We start from the raw sequence: 18,985 nt of genomic DNA, 5'->3' as shown, positions 1-18,985 counted from the left end.
GAGGTGTGTCTTCGACAGAAAAGAAGAAGATCTGGATCTAATAGATGGCCCCCGAATTTTCAGTGGCACTTCCAAAACTTAAGCCTCAATCAAGACCCACGTTAAAATCCAGATGGGGCCGTAGATGAGAGCTAAATTACTACGTGTGAGTTGATGCCTGAAAACAATAAAGTGCACATCAAGACGCTTTAACACCACAAGAATTTTGGAGTGTAAATAACTACTACAGGATTCGTGATGGGCTGGAAGCCTGCAGACTGTTCGCCAACTATAGCTATTTACTACATAAGCAGCTATTCCAAAGAGAAGAAAGGAACAATCTACAGCGACGAAAATCTGGCGGTACGACAATATATGGTATTGTATGGTATGCTTCGTACAAGCTATTCTATAACATTTAGTTATCGCCCGTGCGGAGGTAGTCATTGTCGACGAAATACTCATAGTTCCAATAATCACCCTGAGTCCCCTGTCCCTCAATTGTCGCATTTCCATTGAACTTCCAAGTCCAGTAGGATGAGCCCTGGCCATAGTGGTGGAAAGCCTTCAATCCATAGTTCAGATTTTGCGCACGCAGTGAATAAGTATTGTTATGCAAAGCTTGAATAGACCATTCTCCAACAAATACAGGGAATTTTTTGTCACCAGTCATCCTCTTGGCATCGGAATGCATGAATGATAGAAGATTCAAAGACGTGGTGTTTCGGTCGGCGAAGTAGTAGTTGTGCACGTCGAAAACCATATTCTCGTGACCAGTGAAATTGCTGGACCAATACTTCTCGTTCTTGAAACTGCCCTGGAACATGACCGGAATTTGGCTATTCACACTAGCCACACGATCAAGCACGGCGTGAATATACTTCAAGATCCACGCAGCGCCCTTATCGGAAAGAGCAGCAGGGGTTCCAAAAACAGCCTGGTTGCGGTTATCGGTTGGTTCGTTCATCGGTTCGAGAGTATAAGACTCTGGGTGACCGGAGTTTTGGATAAATGAAATTATAACATCTATGACTTGCATCGAGTAGTCGAAATTAGTCTGGTTATGGAACCAACCCCAATGACCCTCCGCTTCGCCGATAGTCAATCCATTGATGCCACCAGGGAGACCATGCACATCGAGAATAATATGCATCCCATGCTTTTCAATGGCGTATGTGGCGATGTCGTTCAGGTATGAAGTCTGGTTACCCGAATAAAGCTGAGATCCCGGAACTTGGATCCAGGCCGAATAGGTGGTAGGAATGCGTAGCAATGTGGCTCCTGAGTGAGCCACCTTGTCAATGTCTGATGTGGTGATCCAGGTTGCGTAACGCTCCTCCAAGACTGGCCCACATTGGGAGCCCAGGTTCTTGCAGAGGCCCCATTCATCTGGAGCCCCTCCAGAATACGTATTCCACCAGATAGGATCAATATTGGGTTCTTGGATGAGCCAACCTCCGAGGTTCACGCCATTCGCTTTGAAGGTCTTCCAATCAATATAATCGGAGGCCTCTACCTGACGGCTCGGTTTGCCACATGCACGAGAAGCAAAAAGCGACACAAGAGCAACTGTCTTCCAAAGCATGATGAAGGAGTGGTAGCAGAGAAAGAAAAATTATACTGCTGTTGCGTTCTTTCACAAAATTTCCGTACGGGATCGGGATTTTATATCTCACAGGCCTCCATGTTTACCCAACTACCGAGTTCAGGGCCTATCCGTGTACGGTCCACCATACAAGTGGAGTTTTACAGGATTGCGGGAGAATGAACTGCTAGTTTCTGTCTACTCCCCATGCCGTTCTAATTGCCTTGAGAATGTACTCTAGCTTCTCCATTTGAAAACTAGTGCGGTCCCCCCTCGGGTTGGCCGAAACCTAAACCGCATCGCTCGGATTTTCCGAGACTCTGGGATCAGCACTAGCCCCCATAAATTAGGTATAGACTTGGCTGCTTCATGGTTTATTATCATTTTACGATAAACCATGTGAAACAACAAGGCTCCGTCCAAGGCTAATCTTTGATTTCCTCTGTCGTCTAAAAACAGACAGACATTTCACCGCAGCCCTCGATTTGATACGACTCGTCCAAACCCGGCACTTTGCTTTTTCAGTACCCCGGGTGTGAGAATATAGCACGCGCACCCCGCACCCGCCCCCTGCAGGGATGTTCTTAGTTTTGACTCTGCATGACCCCACATTTTGACGGCCCAAAAACGTGGAGTCATTCTGCTACAATGCCAAGATCTATCTATATGCAGGCAACAGCCTAAAGGGCTAATGTCTGAATTACTTTTGCATAATCATGTTGGGCCTTGAATTGCGGAACGCCCATGGCAGGCGATGTCGCAGTCTAGATTGGCTATATCACGTATACAGGTCAACATTTTTGAATATGTTTGGTTTACGTCCGATGGAAGTCCCACTAAGGAACCAACAGTTACACTTTCTTGTTATACCTCTAATCTAAGTGGTGGTGGATCTAAATGGGTGGTGGATTCGGGGCCTATTTCACCGAAAGCCGAGAAAGATCATCACTGCATGGATATCCTTCATCCCGTGTTCAACGACATAGTTGATATTGCCCATTGATTTATAGCTCACAAGCAGTCCTATTACAGCACAGACATGAATAGATCGATGCCCTCTTTGTACTATAGCGTCGTCCATATAGCGGGTGATACCAATCAAACAACTCCCGAGGTCATTGCACAGCCCGGTCTGAATATATATGCCGTTATACTGCAAATTAATGTATTAGGGGCCTATTAGACTTTCTGCTCGGAATGTTTCTTCAATTTTTGGCAGTTGCTCTCACACGGTTTCGTAATATAATTCTTCTAATTTGGCTGGGCAGGCTTTGGTAGTTAGTCTTCGGACATTTCGGATCATGATGTTCATCATTTCATCTATCGATATCAGGATATCCAATTCATTTATGCACATCGGTTCCCCCAGAAAGTGAAGCTCTTGCTCGAGCTTAGCTATTAGCTTTCAGCATCGGGCTTATGGAGCCCGGGGTCGCAGAGACGGACGCCGAAACGCCGAACACCGGTGGGATCGACAATCAGATCCTTACATCAAGACAATCTATCAAATGGGTTTGACACTTCATCCTACACATTTTCGATCGAGCGTTGCTTCAAATTGACGATTTATGTTTCCTGTAGCAATTTTGAACATATCAAGTAATGTAGTGGTATGTCTTGAATGTGTCCAAGCCTCAACTATATAAAAAGGCTGGGGTAATTCAATTAGCTGGGGGGTTCTGAGCTTTGCCCACCTCGGACGCCTTCTCCATATATTTAGTGGCTTTTCCAACAAAATGGAGCAAGAATGGGTGAGTATTTTGACTTGCACGTTTTAGACTAGACAATAAGAGCTTCACAAAGGCTGCAAACAATCCAAGCCGCCGGGTAAGTGTTTGGCAGCAATTTTGGGCAGTCCTTTTGCTTCTGTGAACCTTTGTAATTTTTAGGCACCCATGGTTTTGACCGTTTGAAGCTAGATGGGAGCGGTATTCCCCTGAACCCCACTCGTTGGACTTTCAGGACCAAGTTGGCATATTGTCAGCACGCCTCCAGTATTTTGTATGATTCCCTAGACCAAAATATATGGAAGGGGGGAATACCAAAATCTCCGAAGTACATTTGATCAATCCTTCACTTTAAAATTATGAAAATTAACCTCCGATGCCGCTCTGGTCCCACTGGAGACATCGAGTACATTGAGTCGGCATTTGTAGTCCACCGTCATGCCGCTGAGTCAGCCGAGTGAAGACGAATTTGGCAAGTGAGCGACAAATTATGTGGGCCCAAGACATTCAATGACTTCAAGGACAAATTACGAATATGCTTAAAACGTGCCCGGGATAGTGCCGGGGATATAGTGCGCTATCATGGGTCCCGATCAAGGCAGGATTCCGGCTTCTGTGGCCCATTCTACAGTTATATAAAACCCACCTTACCTCCCTAAATGTGACCAATTTATCCTCTGCAAGACACTTCACCATGTACTTTCTCTTGGCCGTTTTTATAACCCTCGCTGCTGGAATTTCCCATGGTCGACCTTCAACCGCACCGGGAAAACTCAGCACTGCATCACTTTCCGATCTCTATGTTGAAAACGCCCCCGACTATCTCCGACCATATGTGATTCCACATTATGCGAACTCTCATGCAGTCTCCGTTGGCAGCCAAGTGTACAGATTCATGGTAACGGGTCCGTCCTCCGACTATGCCTTCACTCTGATGAGCACAAGCGCACCTGTGAGCGCAGAACTGGGAGTCCTACCGCATATCCACCAGAGACACTATGAAAACTTCTACAACTTGAAGGGCCGCTTTCAACTGTGGGCGGAGAAAGGAAATAGTGGGCAACAAGCCCGTCTTTTGTCTCAAGGCGATTATGGCTCCGTTCCTCGTAATACGACCCATACCTTCCAAGTATTGGATCCAGATACTGAGATGATCGGTGCTATTGTTCCCGGAGGCTTCGAGTGAGTACCAACTCTTTACGGCGGATTCCCTAGTTGGAAAATAACTCAGTAGTGAAACTTGAAGTTAACACTTGAGTAGGGACTTGTTCTACGCACTGGGCACTAATTTCACTTCGTCAACAAACACTCCTTATGTTCCGGCAGCTAGCAATACTTCGACCTCTGGCGGTAACGATGCTAGTACCATCTCCGCCCTTGAGCAGTTTGACGTCTATTCGCAACTGGATTTCGTCCCTCGTCGCGATTTGATTAATGGAACCGCGCCGTCTGGCACAGAATGGCACACAGGCTCTAACTCACTGGGAGCTCCCGCTACACCGTATTTCATTGCCAACGGATACGGGTCGAAGTATCTCAACTCTCGATATGGGTACCAAATTGTACAACCGCTTGTCACACCCACTCAGGCCCAGGATGTCAATTTCACTCAGTCCACGATCACGATTTCCAGATTGCAAAGCAATATCACAGCACCAGTTTACAGCCAGTCTGGTTCCAGCGCGTTCCAGGTTGTTGAAGGAATCCTGAAAATAAAAATTGGGGATTATCCAACTGCAACTTTAACCACGGGTGATGTGGCCTTCATACCCGGAAATGTGTCTTACAGCTACTGGAGCGATGTTTTCTTCACCAAGGTACTCTATGTGAGCCGTGGAACTGATGGATTGGACCAGAAGCTGATCAAAGGCGGCAAACACTGGGACTTCGTTACATTTCCCAAGGACTGAGCCAGGTGGGATAGAGGAAGGTAGAATGGGCTAGTGCAGGCGAAGAGAGCTCGAATTCCGGTTGACCCTTTCGTTAAAACATTCGATCTCTCACGATATGCATTATCACATGCTTTACATATGCCATATACCACAGAGATTGTTTAATACTTTACTGTCTTTCTTTCTTTCTTTCTTTGTTTGAATTATCAGCAATGGTTACGACCAAAGTAACTAGTGGTCGCTATGCGTGCGATTGTCGACTCAGGCTATACAATAAAATCATTATCTTGAATACCATATAGTTTCTATCAACCCAAAATTATCTTCGACATATTATCGGGGTGGAGTCACAATGCTATACCTTTTTAATCACCACAAAATCGCTTGCAGGCCAAATCAATGCCGATATAAAGATTATCGAATGCGCGAATTGCACAAATGGCGCCCAAAGCAATGTCAAAATGATATGCAAAACCATGGAACCCAGAGGGGTGTCACCAAGGTGTAAGTCCTGGAGTACACTCCCCACAATAAGACCATGCGTGTCCACGGCGATGTTGCACAGATTCCACACGAAGAACCAATGCGAGACGGAGATCTTCCACCCGCTTACCAATGTATATAGATTTCTAAATATGGTCAACATGAGTGTCGGAATCAGCAAGATCTATCGAAACACTTACACGCTTCCATAAGCTAACGGTCCCATCATGGGGATTGCGAGAACCGATTTAATCAAGCAGCTATCCATTGACATGATCCCCGTGTACCACCTCCTACGTTGCTTAATCAAGTCCGAAACGCTAACGGGAGGCTGTTCTCGTGCGATTGCGTGAATCCAGCCGAACTTGACTCTTCGGTGTGCGGCCTGCTCGGTCAGATATTCTAAATTAGCAACTGGCTTGTTGATGTAACCAGATCACATACGTGGAATGCAAACCAAAAGTCTTCAGCAAGACATCCAGTATCCCAGGTGACCTTGTTCTCTATGGCACCATTGATCAATATAAAGGATCCATGCATCCAGCCAAGGACCGGGCGTTTGAAGAGTCGGATTGGAAGTTGAAAACGGCCAAAGTCCTCAGTCACTCTGAAAATCTCAGCAGTAGTCAAGAATGGATTTTTCCAATAATTATGCGATGTGTAGTAGATTTTTCCCTGTACATGGTTTAGTGTTGTGTAAGATAATAATTCAAGCGGAATATATACCATTCCGACGTCTTCCGTTCCTCCCTCGATGAAGTCAAGGCAGGATTGTACCAGGTACTCATCGATCTCGGTCTCTTCGTCCAGATGCAGTACCCAATCAAGCTCGGATAGTTTCCAATGCAGGCGACACCATTCTAATGCCCGTCCTTTGTATTTCGCATGGGCTGGTTGGAATGAAGCTGGTACATTCACCACATTGACGAAATCAGGAAGTGCAGCCTGGAAATTATTATTGGCGGAGTCTAACGCCACATGAAAAGTGACTTTCGGATATTGTCTGCAATTTTGCCACGGTCTGATAGAGTTTATCACGGTCTATCACTAATGCATGAGCTTTGATATAGTGCGAAAGAATGCTAAGCGGAGGATAGAGGTAGCTTACCTGAACATTTGTTCCCTTCGTAACTAAGCATACTTTGAGTTCGCGGAAATAACGTCCCTTGGGTGACTTTTTATATGCAAAAGGCCGCATTGGTAGACAAAGACCCAATAATATCGAGTATGGTGGAAGCTGACCTAGCAGGAACGGAGCGTAGATAATGGCTAGAATGGTGCAGTCGGGAGTCCAGAGCACCCCTGGCTTAACAAACATGTCGTAGAAGCCAGTCCAGGTACTTAGGCGATATAAAGCTATGCCGTTTAGGTACATATATTTTACAATGTGCTCATGGTGAAAGACATACCAACGAAACAGATCGTAGCTGTTAGAGGAAAGATTACTCAATTATATTTTAGACGCTCATAGAACATCCTTGTATGTTTCTCAGAAGAGTGAATGTCTTGGGGATTGACATAGTGTTGGTTATGTTGGCCATGGCCATTCCTCGCCATACCGAAGATATAGAAAAAGGTGTGTATAGGGAGCAGGAAAGAGACAAAACGAGGCCATCTCAAGTCTAAGGTCCTTGGTTTATATTCAATTGATCTTTTTGTGTACAGTCATTTGTGCAACTAAATGTATTAGTTGTTATTGATATATCACATTCAGAAATGACCGGGGACCCTTATCTTACTGGGATTGGCCTTACAAGAAGAACAGCATCAGCCTTGAATTAACAAAAGTCCAGCAAATAAGTTGGAATCATCATCTTACCGAGGGTTAAATGACCAGGCATTGCTTGCTCTTTATTTAGACAAATCCAGAAGGAAACTGAGACAAGCAGCCATGTTGGGTTGCGCAGAGAGAACAATGAGAGGAGCTCACACACTCTCTAGGTACTCCAGTTTGATTTATATAAATATGTGCCCGTGACCGACCATGGGTATCACCATTTGATAATCCCGACCGTGATGAGAATGAAGCACCTAGTCGGCTCCATTTGGCTTTTCGGCGGCTTTATGCTGTTTCTGTCGTGGTTATGGGATATCTACTTGCCTCAAAGTGAAAGACCAGAAGCAACCAAAAGCCAACGAATAATCTACGCGACTTATCTTAGCGCGCCCACCGAACAGAAAGATCATTTCATCGCCGAATTCCGCAACACCAGGGATCCATATTTTGACGCGGCTCGAATCCTCACATACCAGCTCCTCCACGCACCGGAAACGCGAACCAGGTTGGCCATCCCTTTCGTGGTCTTCGTTCACCAGAATGTCGATCAAGAAAAGTGAGACCGTCTCCAATCCGACGGTGCACAAGTCATCGAGTGGTCCGATTTCCGAGTGGACTGGGTTCGGCCGACGGAATCCCGATGGACCGACGTCCTGACGAAACTGCGGCTGTGGGCTATGGTCCAGTACGACCTGATTGTTTTTTTGGATGGTGATTCCGTGCTGACAAGATGTCTCGATGGGATTCTCAGCGCCCCTGTGACTTGGCTTGCAACATCCACACAAACCTCATTATCCATTCACGGGGTTGAAGTACCCCTGCCAGAGACTTACATTGCTGCTGGCTTGCCGCAACTCAGGACGAATCACTCGTCGCATCCGTTGCGTGTCCCAGAGGACTTCTGGGACTGGGATACCTTGAATGCTGGCTTTATGATCCTGCAGCCGTCACTGAAGATGTTCCGCTACTTCGAGGCGTTGTTGGCAGTCGAGGATAGCTTTGATACCAGCGTAGCCGACCAGAGCGTCTTAAACGTTGCCTTTTCTCGTGAAGGCCCTACCCCATGGACTGCCGTGGACTTCTCATGGAATATTCAGTGGCCATGGCCGGAGGATATTAAGACGGGTTATGCTGTTCTTCATGAGAAGTGGTGGGCACCTATGCACTGGGAATCTAGGGAGTATTTACTCTCTTGGTACTGGCGAATGATTGGGTATTATTCGGCTTCTGGATTATGATTCACACGAAACTGGAGAATACGAGAATTTCCTATTTTGGCATTTACTTCTTGGCGTTGCTTATTCCGAAACCGCGCTATCTTGGGGCCGTGCCACGTCTATCACGCCCTTCCCTTGACAGGTTACATTCTTTTGAATTCTCGAAGAACTAGAACATTATTTATATCAATTGTTGAATATAGTATTTCTGGGATATTCTTTCCGTCTTCAAAATGTCTACTACAACTATGGAAGGCCCACTACACACCCCGGAGGTTATAACCATCATCCCATCTTCACTACCTCCCTCCTACAAAATCGAAACCTTCACTCAAGGCGATCTCCTCAAGCAGCCATTCCTGCCCGAGCTCCGGGATATCATCAACGTCAGCTACTATGATACTGCCGATACTTCTTTCGTAAAAAGCGGACCCCGGCTCATGAGCGACACGCAACTTGCCGAAGAACTTGGAGAAACTGGCTTCATCGCAATTGTATTCGCTGAAAATGCGATCATCGGTACTGCAAGTTTGAAAGTCTGCTCGCCAGATTCCGAAGAGCCCCCGTGGAAGCTACCGGGTCATTTTGAACAATTCAGTGCGGATGAGATCTTCTCCGGCAGCTCTACGGTGCTCGATAGCCTCCACGATGAATCTCAAAATACGCACTGTGAGGCAGGGTTTGAACTTGTAGCTGTCGCAATCACGCCGGATCCTCGATATAGGAGGAAAGGCATTGGGGAAAGCTTGGCCAAGACGTGTGAAGACGAACTGAAGAGGAGAATGTCTCTTGCAGAGTGCACTGGATTGTCTCGCTCGTGCATGACGCTCAGGTCTGTTCGCGAGGTTCGAGGTGCTTATTGGCTGAAAAGGGGGTTCCGCGTCGTGGGGGAACAATATTGTCCTCCTTTGACCTGGGGTTACAGCAAAGGGTTTGTGCTTTGGAATATGGAGAGAGATTTATCTGTTTAAATGTACATACGACATCTTGCATCTCTCAGGCAAAAGTCGTTTCATCATGCTTTGGCCGCCCCCAAAGCGCGGAGTAGCTTGCCTGTCTTGTCATCCTCGTTATTTTACACCCTATATCCGAAATCCAGGGACTTAATTATGCCGTGTATCCCTTAATATCTCGGATACATGCGTAGGCAAATTGAAAATATTCTCCAGTCCCTCGATCTGCATCTGATTTAGCCGTACCAGACCGAGCTTCATTAGGCTCTCATGGCTCCGGTGCTGACAACGAAGCGTGTGTGACCACAGATTAAGCAAATCCCTCGATCTCAATGCATGCTGTCTGGTGGGTGCTTGAACAAGGATCAGAGTGACAAAGTTGGATACTGCGGCAAGACAGGTTCGATTCCCTAACGGGTAGACTCGTCAACATCCCGTTCGAAAATTGATTTCAAACCACATCAACAGATAACTTACAGGGATGCCAGAATGATCCAAACTCATGCGGCACTAACGCCCCAACAAAATTGACGATGATGGCCGCATACTATTCGGCAGCCTTGAGGGTAGCTTCTTCAGCCTCGCCAAGCTGCATGGAATTCATGAGTGGGAGTTGATCGAAGACGTGTCTATCGAATGTTAAGTCTTCAACAAGCCAGGAAGAGCCCATCGAGGTTGGGTCTGTGTCGTCTGATATCGGTGGCGGTGGTGATGACCTAGCAAGAGGACGCAGAATGGCACGGTAAAGGAACATCTCTAGGACCAAGTATGAAAAATGAAGGTCGGCGGCACCCTCTAATGGGTTAGACGCTGTGTGGCTATTTCCCCCAGAGCTGCGCTTGGGTCGAAGATTATCCGGAAGCGATAAGTACCATTGCTGAAGCTGGGCGCGGATCGGTCTTGCAGCATCGATAGATGCACGAAAGTCATCTGATAGTCTCTGTGAAGCTTTTATGGTACTGTATAATCAATAGCAGAATTAACCTGGATGGGAGAGATTTTGCTTACTAAAATGTCCGATGCAGATTCTCTACGATACGAGCCAAGCCTGTTCCATAGTAGAAAAATGGTTGGCAGTCATGGTCATGTTCTTCTGGTTTCTCATCTTGGATGAAATCATTGGCGCTAAGGTCAAAGATGTCAAACTCCTCAGGGTGGATAAATGAAGGCCGACCCGTAAGAAGACACCGCCATTTGTCTTCAACGTAGACTGCCCACCACAGTCTTCTCCGTAGGCGCTTCTCCCACGGAGGAATCCCGCATGGCCGGGGTTCAACATATTAACCGAGGGAAACAGCCAGGGCCACCGTAGACCCAAGGAAAGACCAAATGAATGGGCCATCCGGGAGGGCTTCCTGGCTTCCGGCGGGGATTTGTTGCAGATACAGCAACGATGCCTGCAAAACCGCCAGCTTCGGGGTGTGAGTCTCCTTGAGAATGAGCTCGTAGACCATATGCCATAATTTATCCCACAAGAGCTCCCCATATACGGCAGATATACATAGAACTGGGTCATGAACCACGAAGGGGGTGACAGAGGCATAAATTGCAGCAAGCAGATGAACGGGGACGTTCTCCAAAGCAGCAGTCAACACCGATGAACAAATATCAAGCTGCGACCTGGATATTATTGGAATTGCTGGGAACACGAATCGAAGAAATAAGGATAGAAGCCGCTGGCCATGTGCGGGCGAGACCATAGTATCAAGTTTGTCCTGGTAATGCATAGGGTCCTTCCGAGAGGAGGTATCCATCGCTGGCCGCGGACTACGCTAATGTACATGCACGTACTTGCTTTTTTTGTTGGTAATACCAATACTAATAATTATTCGTAATCAACTGTCAGTATGTATGCCGTAGCTTATTCTGTAAATAATCACTTGTATAAATTTGAATTACTCGTGGCGTGCACGCATTAGCGTAGTTCTGATACTTGAGAATGAAAGTGTCTGGTGTCCGGAATCTCCCCCGACTCATTTTAATCTGGTTTAGAGGCGTGGCTCAACAGGATGATACTAGAAACGGGTCCTATTATATGCGACTGTAAGGATCTACAACAAAGGTTGTGCCATTTTGGCTGTTGTGGATAGATTATAGCGAACTTCTCTTACCAAAGAACTGGGTAGCCTCGCTTGGTCCTGTTACGGTTTTACGTAATGCCTTTTTTTGATTCTTTTTTATAGAATTGATATTTAAACCGTACAAATAGCAAAATGGCTAAGTCCAGGATGTAAGTATGTACCTTCTAAGTCTTTAAACGTACATCATAGGGAAGCAGAATCCAGCCACATAACTACCTAGTTAACTAAATAGTGAGGGCCTGGTATATTAGACATCAAGGCTTTAAGGCAGATGGCTTGATTTGACAGAGCTAAGCCTCACCCCCCGGGGCCTGGCCCGCGTATGATCCTCCATGAATGACCCCTCACTCTCAGTTTTGAGAGGTGAGGGGTCATGTATAGGAGTGGAAGCAAAATCTATAAATATAGAGTTCTATTCCGAGTATTAAGAGACTACACAGCTTTACCATTTACCTCTGATACATTCACCACCTATCTTTGACCATGGCGGCCATACAAATTTCCGACGATATCTTCGAGGGAATGAAGGATAAGGTAGTTTTCATCACTGGTATGCATGTTTTCCATTCTATCGCCACAAGTACTCAGCCAGAAATGTTAAATGTTGTTAAAATCAGGCGGCGCGGCGGGAATCGGAAAGGCAACTGCAGAGTTGTGTCTCAAACACGGCGCGAATGTAATCATCGGCGACGTGAACCAACTACCCTCCGATCTCGAGATCTCAGAGAAGCTCAAATTTATTCAACTGGATGTCTCCTCATGGGAAAGCCAACGCGATGCATTCATCCAAGTTGAAGAATGGTTCGGTCGTATTGACCATGTCTTCGCCAATGCAGGCATCGCACCTACGACCAATTTCCTGGACGACAACCTTGACGAAAATGGCCAACTTACCCCTCCCGATCTGCGCACGATCAATGTCAACCTTCTCGGTGTTATCTTCACAGTTCGTCTAGCCGCATATTACATACAGAAGCACTCGGCACATCGTGCATCTGGCGAACTTGGCAGTATTGTGGTCACTGCTTCTACGGCTTCCTTCCAGAACTTCAGTGCTGGTGATTACACGGTCACAAAACACGGTGTTCTGGGGCTTGTCCGCGGGATCGGGTATCAGCTTGAGGGAAAGGTTCGACTCAATGCTGTTGCGCCTTCTTGGACCGCAACTGGCGTGGTTCCTACTCCTTTTATTAAGGATCTTGGTGTCACTGTCCAAGGGCCGGAGGTTGTAGCCAACAGTGTGGCGCTTCTTTTTAGCGACCATCAGCGTCATCAAGATGTTATATACAGCTGGGATGGGAAGTATCTGGAGGTTAACAATGCAACAGGTGGATTGCTGGCGGCTACGAATGGAATCCTTGTGAATTCTGCCAATGAGGAATCTGTTATGAGGAAAATGGTAGAGGCGAATGCACTCGACCAGATATAGTCTTTTCTAACTGCTCTCAATAACAGATCAATGACCATTTCAAGTTCCTTTCTACATTCAGGCTGCTGTACTGTTGTACATGACGTCATTTCACTCCCCAGTTGGGCGTCTTCCACTGCAGATATCTTCACTCCCCCGCTCTGCTCCCCAGTTTTGGTGTGATGCATGGTTGATGCTATCGGAGACATTGTAAGATCATCTCGGCAGTCAGGAATGATGTGGTGGCCAAAGGATTGCAGAATCCAGTCGCCATAGTTTCGCGCATCGGCGACATTTAAAACACTATCCCTCGGCTCCAGACTCCAGACTCAGAACTTGGCCGTTGGCTAAGAGCCTGATCATGTTATCAGCTTGCAGTATTTGAATATAATACATTGCCTTGTGTAATCCTGGCAAAAGAGCGGCTATCTAGCTTTTTGGCTCCAATAATTAAATTCGAACCTCTTACTCCCGATGCATAGTGGATATTCTTTGTTGTAGAGAAAATTGTCTCTTCTAGCACGCCCTATGAAGAGACAATAATTATGTAGACAACTACTGGTCCTTGCTTAAGCACTCTGAAACTGTCTAATAGAAAGTACTATGTCCCTACCAGCTTTACTGGGAACCCAAGACGCCAACCCATGCCGGTCCTACATCTAAAGCGTACAGCATATAGTGTTGAGAAGCAGAGAACTGACTACTGCAGTTTACCGTCTTCCGGGTGTAACCATAAGAAACACCATGAAGAGTTCAAATCGTTTAACACTGCCTGAATATGCAGGCTGCCATGGAATACCAAACTTCCGCGGACAACTACATACATATGATCCAGATCCCCCCTAATTTACCTGGGTTACATCGATCATGTGAAAGAAAAATGACAGCTAAGATAATCTCACGTTTACCTGATTTCCCAGATTCCCTCCGCCATATAAATACCATCTCCCTGGGTTTGAATTTCTTCACCTTTCACATCATCATTCCCTTCCTTTCCTACTTTCCCGTTGATTCTGTTACATTCCATCTCCAAGTGACACTGTTCAGCATTCACCTAAAGCCATGTGCTGTGCTTTTATATTTATATAAAGGAATCGTGGTACCTAGAGACAGCGGGAATTTGAGCCCCTCCCCCGTCCCTGCGGGGGTCCAAGGATGGTCGGTAACTATCACCTGGCCTGGAACTCCCATGGACTTGGTAAGTTATCACTAACTACACCAGTCAAGATATAAGTGTTAATATGTTGATTATTAGAGGACCTATAGCACTATACACGATTATGAAAGACTGTTGTCGACGCCCTTGCATTGAACAACACTTTTCTATACTACACCCTCGTTCTATCCGCAGGAACAACCATGGAAGAGCCGGAAAAAGTGGGGATCAGTTGCAAGTTCACGACTCGTTGGTTTATCGCTCTTGGTTCGTTCCTGTTTCCGCGCACTCAAAATGCCTCCTCGAGGTTCGTCTCACAAGTTGAGGGTTCCAATTTTTGCGAAAACACACCTGATGTATGACCTGTCTGTGGGTGACTGTGAGGAAGACTGGACCGAGGGCGATTCGGTCGCGTTGCACCCCCTTGTCGTGCAATTTTATGCAGAGACCTACGACGGCAAAAATTGCAAGCTCTGCAATCATTTGCATAAGCCTTGCGAATCTGTACGTTGCCGCTATGGACCCCGTCTGCTTTCGGTGGTGATCCGCGCTAATATCACCTGTCTTAGGTCCCTGAGGGTATTGGAAACAACCGATACGAACTCCTCGCTTGCATCTCTTGGGCCGAACAGTTCGTAGAAGATGTTATCCCAGAATCAACAAGGGTGATACTCGGGTATGCTGAACTCACATCAGAACACATTCTGGCCCCGTGCCCAAAGGACATTTCTATTGCGCGTACGACTCGAATGGACAAAAGACAGGGGAAATTACACTCGGCTTGCGCGATACGTCCAAGCAAAATTAACAAGGAATCCAAGCAGGACAACTATGCAAATCTGACATGTTCAAGTTTTGAAAGTCTTGTTCCGACCAGACCCGACCCGGACTTTCTGTAACTTTAAGACGTCAAATTTGCGTGGTTATTGTGTTTAGTTTCCTTGCTTTGGATTTCTTTCATTCATTGCGCAATATGAGCCCAGTTTTCCTGGTTTTTGTTTCCGTTTGTGTTGTACACGCAATGCCAATGTCCTTTTGGATCGGGTTTGTATATAATTATACAGCGAGGGGAGTAACAACGCGAACAAAGCCGTCGCTCTCTCTGACAACCCCTGGATGAGAGTATTGACTATAATTATATTTTTTTTTCCAGGGTTACTGGAAGGTGCTAGATGATCCATTCTATGCTGTCTGCGAGTCTTCGTGTGAACTCCAACATGGTCAGGCACTCAATCTGCCCAATTATCGAAGCTGTTGTACTCCAGAGTTTGATCTACAAGCCGAGATTTTCCATATATACTTTGTTCCATTCATGAAAGAGCCGGGGTGTCTGTAGTCAAGTGAAAGCCACAGAAGGAGCTGTCAAGACGACGTGTCTGGCTGGCCAGTCTATGTACTTTCAGTTTCCCGAGTACCATCGACCGATGCTTCACTTGTCATCCGCCCAATGATCTGGTATGTCTTCTGCCAGTGTTGGTATGAATAGTAGTCCTCCGAGCACCCACTCAAAGCCTCATCAATGACAGTCGGCTCCGGATAATCATATGCGGTGATAGGTCCGAAAAGGTCGCCATTCCCAACATTAAAGACCCATTATATCCAGTTGACACTACGCCGTGTGGGATATTATTCATTCAGATTAATTAATCAAAGATTCTCCGAATCTTCATTCGTACATTTAACCCCAAAAGGAATCAATAAATTAAATGAAATCAATGCAGAGAAAGGTAAGGTAGAAGGTAGAAATAAGATTGAAATTTAATTTTCACAAAGTTTTACTTTCTACTAGGGGTGCTCGTTTTTTGAGGGCTGAACACGGCCATATGAAGATCAAATGATCAAGATGCCAAAGGTAAAGGAAATGCAAGTCGCAAATAGGGTAACACGTAAGAATTTCAATCGGAGGAGAGGCAGAAGTAGAGTTGAGAAAAGCAGATGAAACGATACATCGACCGAGAAGGTGTTACTTCACAGAAGAGCGGGATATTATTACTACTAGATGGCTATAATAAGACAACTCTTGAAGATACTCTAAGCAAGAAAATCCCAAACTGGTAAACCTTCAACAATTGGCATTCAGCTAAACTATCTCCTAGATATCGACCAGAGATCTCAGTAGAAGAGCCAGCAACAGAATTAGTAAAGTTCCGAACTGTAGTATTAGCGGTCAAACTCCAGCTGCTGGTACTGTCAAGACTCAACATCAAAATAAGCATGCCTATACCTCGAATAAGCAGCCCCTGTCCAAGAACGATACTGATTAAGCGTCCAACCAATCGAAATTCCCGTTACGAGCAGCGAGATCACCCGTCAAATCCGACTCTTCTGACCCGCGTGGGTACCTCCGGCTGCAGACTACTATCATCTTCATACGAAGCAGAATAGTCTAAGTCCTGCGTGATCTGCGAATAATTCGCCGACACGAAATCTCCCCATTCAGCGTCCAACTCAACATTGTCAAGATATGCATCGGTGATAACATTCCTAGACCAGAGCGCCGGCAGAGAAAACAACAGGTCCGTACTCCCAATCTCTGAGAGCATTATTCTCCTCGATTGTTTCGAGAGCGTAGTACGTGGCTGAGCCGATGCCCACGGAATGCGCGACGCTATCGTAGGAATATATGTCGTCTTTCAGAAAATTGCCTAAGAAACTAGACGAGCGCTCGCTACCGGAATTGTGGGCCACGTTGTGGGCGATGATAGTGCCGTTTCCGCTTGCGTAGGGGCCGTTGCTAACGGGGCCAGAGTAGAGCCAGGAGTTGGTGATTGTTATTGTTATTGTTATTGTTGTGGTTGTGGTTGTGGTTGTGTTGTATACGTAGATTATTGCTGCGCCATTGTGGACGGTAACGTTGATATGGTCGAGTGTTGCAGCTGAGGCATTGGCCAGTGGTGCTTAGTGTGGGCACGGGATTGTTGGGGGGTAGGAGGACACACCACGTTGATGGCAGGGCCGAACCCGTAGAAGCTCATCCAGTTCTGGTTGTTTGAGTAGCCGGTTTTCAGGATGTCGATGTGGGATCCTGTGAAGGGTGGTTCGAGCATGTTGGAGAGTGTTGAGATTGTCGAGTTGAGAGAATTGCTTGCCTTCTTGCTGTCACAGTTCCCAATGGGTCATCGAAATCATCGAAGCTTTATACCTCATGGCTCTCAATGGTGAAAAGAGGACGCGCAATGCTTTCTCTTGCATGAAGCTCCCAAGCCGAAGGATAGGGATGGTGTAGAGAAGAATAAACGAGGGACCGGACCTCGGGAACTTTCTGGGAAAATAAACCAAATCTGGGGAAGCGGGTCTGTGGGTCCATATCATCCATATCAACGACAACCTGGAAGTTGGAAGTTGGTTTCTCATTGTTTATTTGATATTAATGCTATTCCTACATATATAAATTGAGCAATATTCGAAATTTCTACAGAATTCGGGATACAGCCTCAGTATCCCGTAGTCCACATCCCGAATTTAAAGATTCGATAGCTTCAAAACATCTTCATTTCTTTTTCTTTTTGAAAAAGAAAGGAAAGAAAAAAAACATTTTGGCCTAACCCCGTTTGTATCACAGGCGAGGGCCCCGAAGGGATAGCTCAAACCCGTCTTCACCGGCTGGGAAGCAGATATTTACGGTGTGTTGTTAGCGAACCTCAATCGCTCCTACCCCTCGGGCCAGGCGGGCCAAACGCCTGTTAGGAATGCTATGTTCAGAGAGATCTCGCCCTTGGCTCGAACACACACGCTCCGCTCTCCGCAGTCAATCGGAAGGTGTCTCGCCTAGTAACCGTTTTCCAGTCTGACACCAACGGATGCTTGTTTCCACTGAGCTAAGTGGGGCTTGGGGTTGAAAACCTGTTCTGGATCTTCATGGTAACTGTGCTTTTTTGGCTCTTTGTAGTGATCTGATTGGCTGGATTCTATGTGTCTCAATTAGGTGATCATGAAGCTATTCGGAGTCCCGAGGTCCACTTTTTCTAGATACCTTCTGAGGCTATCACAACCCTTTCTCGTCATTCTTGAAGCTATTCCTTCCTATACTGTGAATATCTGTATTGATCCTTTCTCCGTATTCCCTTGAAATCATCGCTCCGTTCATGAGGCTATCCCCACCTGCCTTTCCGAGGTAACTCCCATCTCGCCCATTCCCGCGGTTCACGGTTGAAGCTATTCCCAACTGCCTGACGCTTCCCCAATTACCTGATTCTTCTTGGATCTTCCTCTTTATTCTCATAACGGCGTTTTTGAAGTTATTCACATCCCTTCTTTCCCCCAACTCGATTCCAATTATTTTTGACCCTATTCCCTCCTTCCCTTTCCTGCTCATCTTCACCCATCCCATTATTTTCCTTTCCACTTTCCCGTCCCATTCCATTAATGATTTACGCAGCTCTCTCTCGTCCTTTTGAGTTTCTCCTTTCTCAGGTGAAGCTACTTTTCCCATCACATCATCTCCTAGGCCTTATTTGATTTTCTTTACTCCTCCTACAACCCCTTTCTCCCCTCAATCAATGACACATAAATAAATTCCATACACATACATACATACATACATACATACACACTTAGAAGTAGCTAACCTCCCATATCTAATAAAATTTATATGGAACTCGAAACAATCACATTGGCGGTCGTTATACTTCGGACGGCCGCTAGCCGAAAATGGAATGTTGATGCCTGAGGCCTCCACAGGACCCACTTGTTTCCTTGGCTCCCCAACTTTATCCTCCGGGGAGTTC

The 18,985-nt window shown here is 46.2% G+C and overlaps 10 protein-coding genes across 10 annotated transcripts; 6 read left to right on the top strand and 4 right to left on the bottom strand.

Moving 5' to 3' along the window:
- Positions 1-397: 397 nt before the first annotated feature.
- Positions 398-1,564, bottom strand: N7455_007857 (uncharacterized protein; the record flags this gene model as incomplete). Its single annotated transcript, XM_040960243.2, has 1 exon — positions 398-1,564. The coding sequence occupies one exon, from the start codon at positions 1,562-1,564 to the stop codon at positions 398-400; it is 1,167 nt and encodes a 388-aa protein (XP_040809295.2).
- A 2,421-nt stretch (positions 1,565-3,985) lies between these two features.
- On the top strand, positions 3,986-5,201 carry N7455_007856 (uncharacterized protein; the record flags this gene model as incomplete). Its single annotated transcript, XM_040960237.2, has 2 exons — positions 3,986-4,473; positions 4,553-5,201. The coding sequence occupies 2 exons, from the start codon at positions 3,986-3,988 to the stop codon at positions 5,199-5,201; spliced, it is 1,137 nt and encodes a 378-aa protein (XP_040809313.2).
- A 661-nt stretch (positions 5,202-5,862) lies between these two features.
- On the bottom strand, positions 5,863-6,984 carry N7455_007855 (glycosyltransferase family 2 protein; the record flags this gene model as incomplete). Its single annotated transcript, XM_040960276.2, has 4 exons — positions 5,863-6,051; positions 6,111-6,341; positions 6,393-6,707; positions 6,775-6,984. 4 exons carry the CDS (start codon positions 6,982-6,984, stop codon positions 5,863-5,865), a joined length of 945 nt encoding a protein of 314 aa, XP_040809317.2.
- Positions 6,985-7,688: 704 nt separating this feature from the next.
- Positions 7,689-8,003, top strand: N7455_007854 (uncharacterized protein; the record flags this gene model as incomplete). The annotated part of the gene is made up of 1 exon (XM_065605748.1): positions 7,689-8,003. The coding sequence occupies one exon, from the start codon at positions 7,689-7,691 to the stop codon at positions 8,001-8,003; it is 315 nt and encodes a 104-aa protein (XP_065460697.1).
- A 117-nt stretch (positions 8,004-8,120) lies between these two features.
- Positions 8,121-8,681, top strand: N7455_007853 (uncharacterized protein; the record flags this gene model as incomplete). The annotated part of the gene is made up of 1 exon (XM_065605747.1): positions 8,121-8,681. One exon carries the CDS (start codon positions 8,121-8,123, stop codon positions 8,679-8,681), a length of 561 nt encoding a protein of 186 aa, XP_065460696.1.
- A 212-nt stretch (positions 8,682-8,893) lies between these two features.
- Positions 8,894-9,631, top strand: N7455_007852 (uncharacterized protein; the record flags this gene model as incomplete). The annotated part of the gene is made up of 1 exon (XM_040960228.2): positions 8,894-9,631. One exon carries the CDS (start codon positions 8,894-8,896, stop codon positions 9,629-9,631), a length of 738 nt encoding a protein of 245 aa, XP_040809332.2.
- Positions 9,632-10,160: 529 nt separating this feature from the next.
- On the bottom strand, positions 10,161-11,367 carry N7455_007851 (fungal specific transcription factor domain-containing protein; the record flags this gene model as incomplete). Its single annotated transcript, XM_040960257.2, has 3 exons — positions 10,161-10,572; positions 10,622-10,823; positions 10,899-11,367. The coding sequence occupies 3 exons, from the start codon at positions 11,365-11,367 to the stop codon at positions 10,161-10,163; spliced, it is 1,083 nt and encodes a 360-aa protein (XP_040809337.2).
- Positions 11,368-12,177: 810 nt separating this feature from the next.
- N7455_007850 (uncharacterized protein) lies at positions 12,178-13,123 on the top strand (the record flags this gene model as incomplete). Its single annotated transcript, XM_040960281.2, has 2 exons — positions 12,178-12,244; positions 12,312-13,123. The coding sequence occupies 2 exons, from the start codon at positions 12,178-12,180 to the stop codon at positions 13,121-13,123; spliced, it is 879 nt and encodes a 292-aa protein (XP_040809342.2).
- A 1,429-nt stretch (positions 13,124-14,552) lies between these two features.
- On the top strand, positions 14,553-15,157 carry N7455_007849 (uncharacterized protein; the record flags this gene model as incomplete). Its single annotated transcript, XM_065605746.1, has 3 exons — positions 14,553-14,762; positions 14,828-14,934; positions 15,112-15,157. The coding sequence occupies 3 exons, from the start codon at positions 14,553-14,555 to the stop codon at positions 15,155-15,157; spliced, it is 363 nt and encodes a 120-aa protein (XP_065460695.1).
- Positions 15,158-16,742: 1,585 nt separating this feature from the next.
- Positions 16,743-17,305, bottom strand: N7455_007848 (uncharacterized protein; the record flags this gene model as incomplete). Its single annotated transcript, XM_065605745.1, has 2 exons — positions 16,743-16,992; positions 17,196-17,305. The coding sequence occupies 2 exons, from the start codon at positions 17,303-17,305 to the stop codon at positions 16,743-16,745; spliced, it is 360 nt and encodes a 119-aa protein (XP_065460694.1).
- Positions 17,306-18,985: the final 1,680 nt, after the last annotated feature.

The sequence above is a fragment of the Penicillium solitum genome (assembly GCF_028829755.1).
Source record: "Penicillium solitum strain IBT 25940 chromosome Unknown utg000005l_segment0_segment0, whole genome shotgun sequence".
Lineage (NCBI taxonomy): Eukaryota > Fungi > Ascomycota > Eurotiomycetes > Eurotiales > Aspergillaceae > Penicillium > Penicillium solitum.
This window is presented reverse-complemented; position numbering and strand designations above follow the sequence as displayed.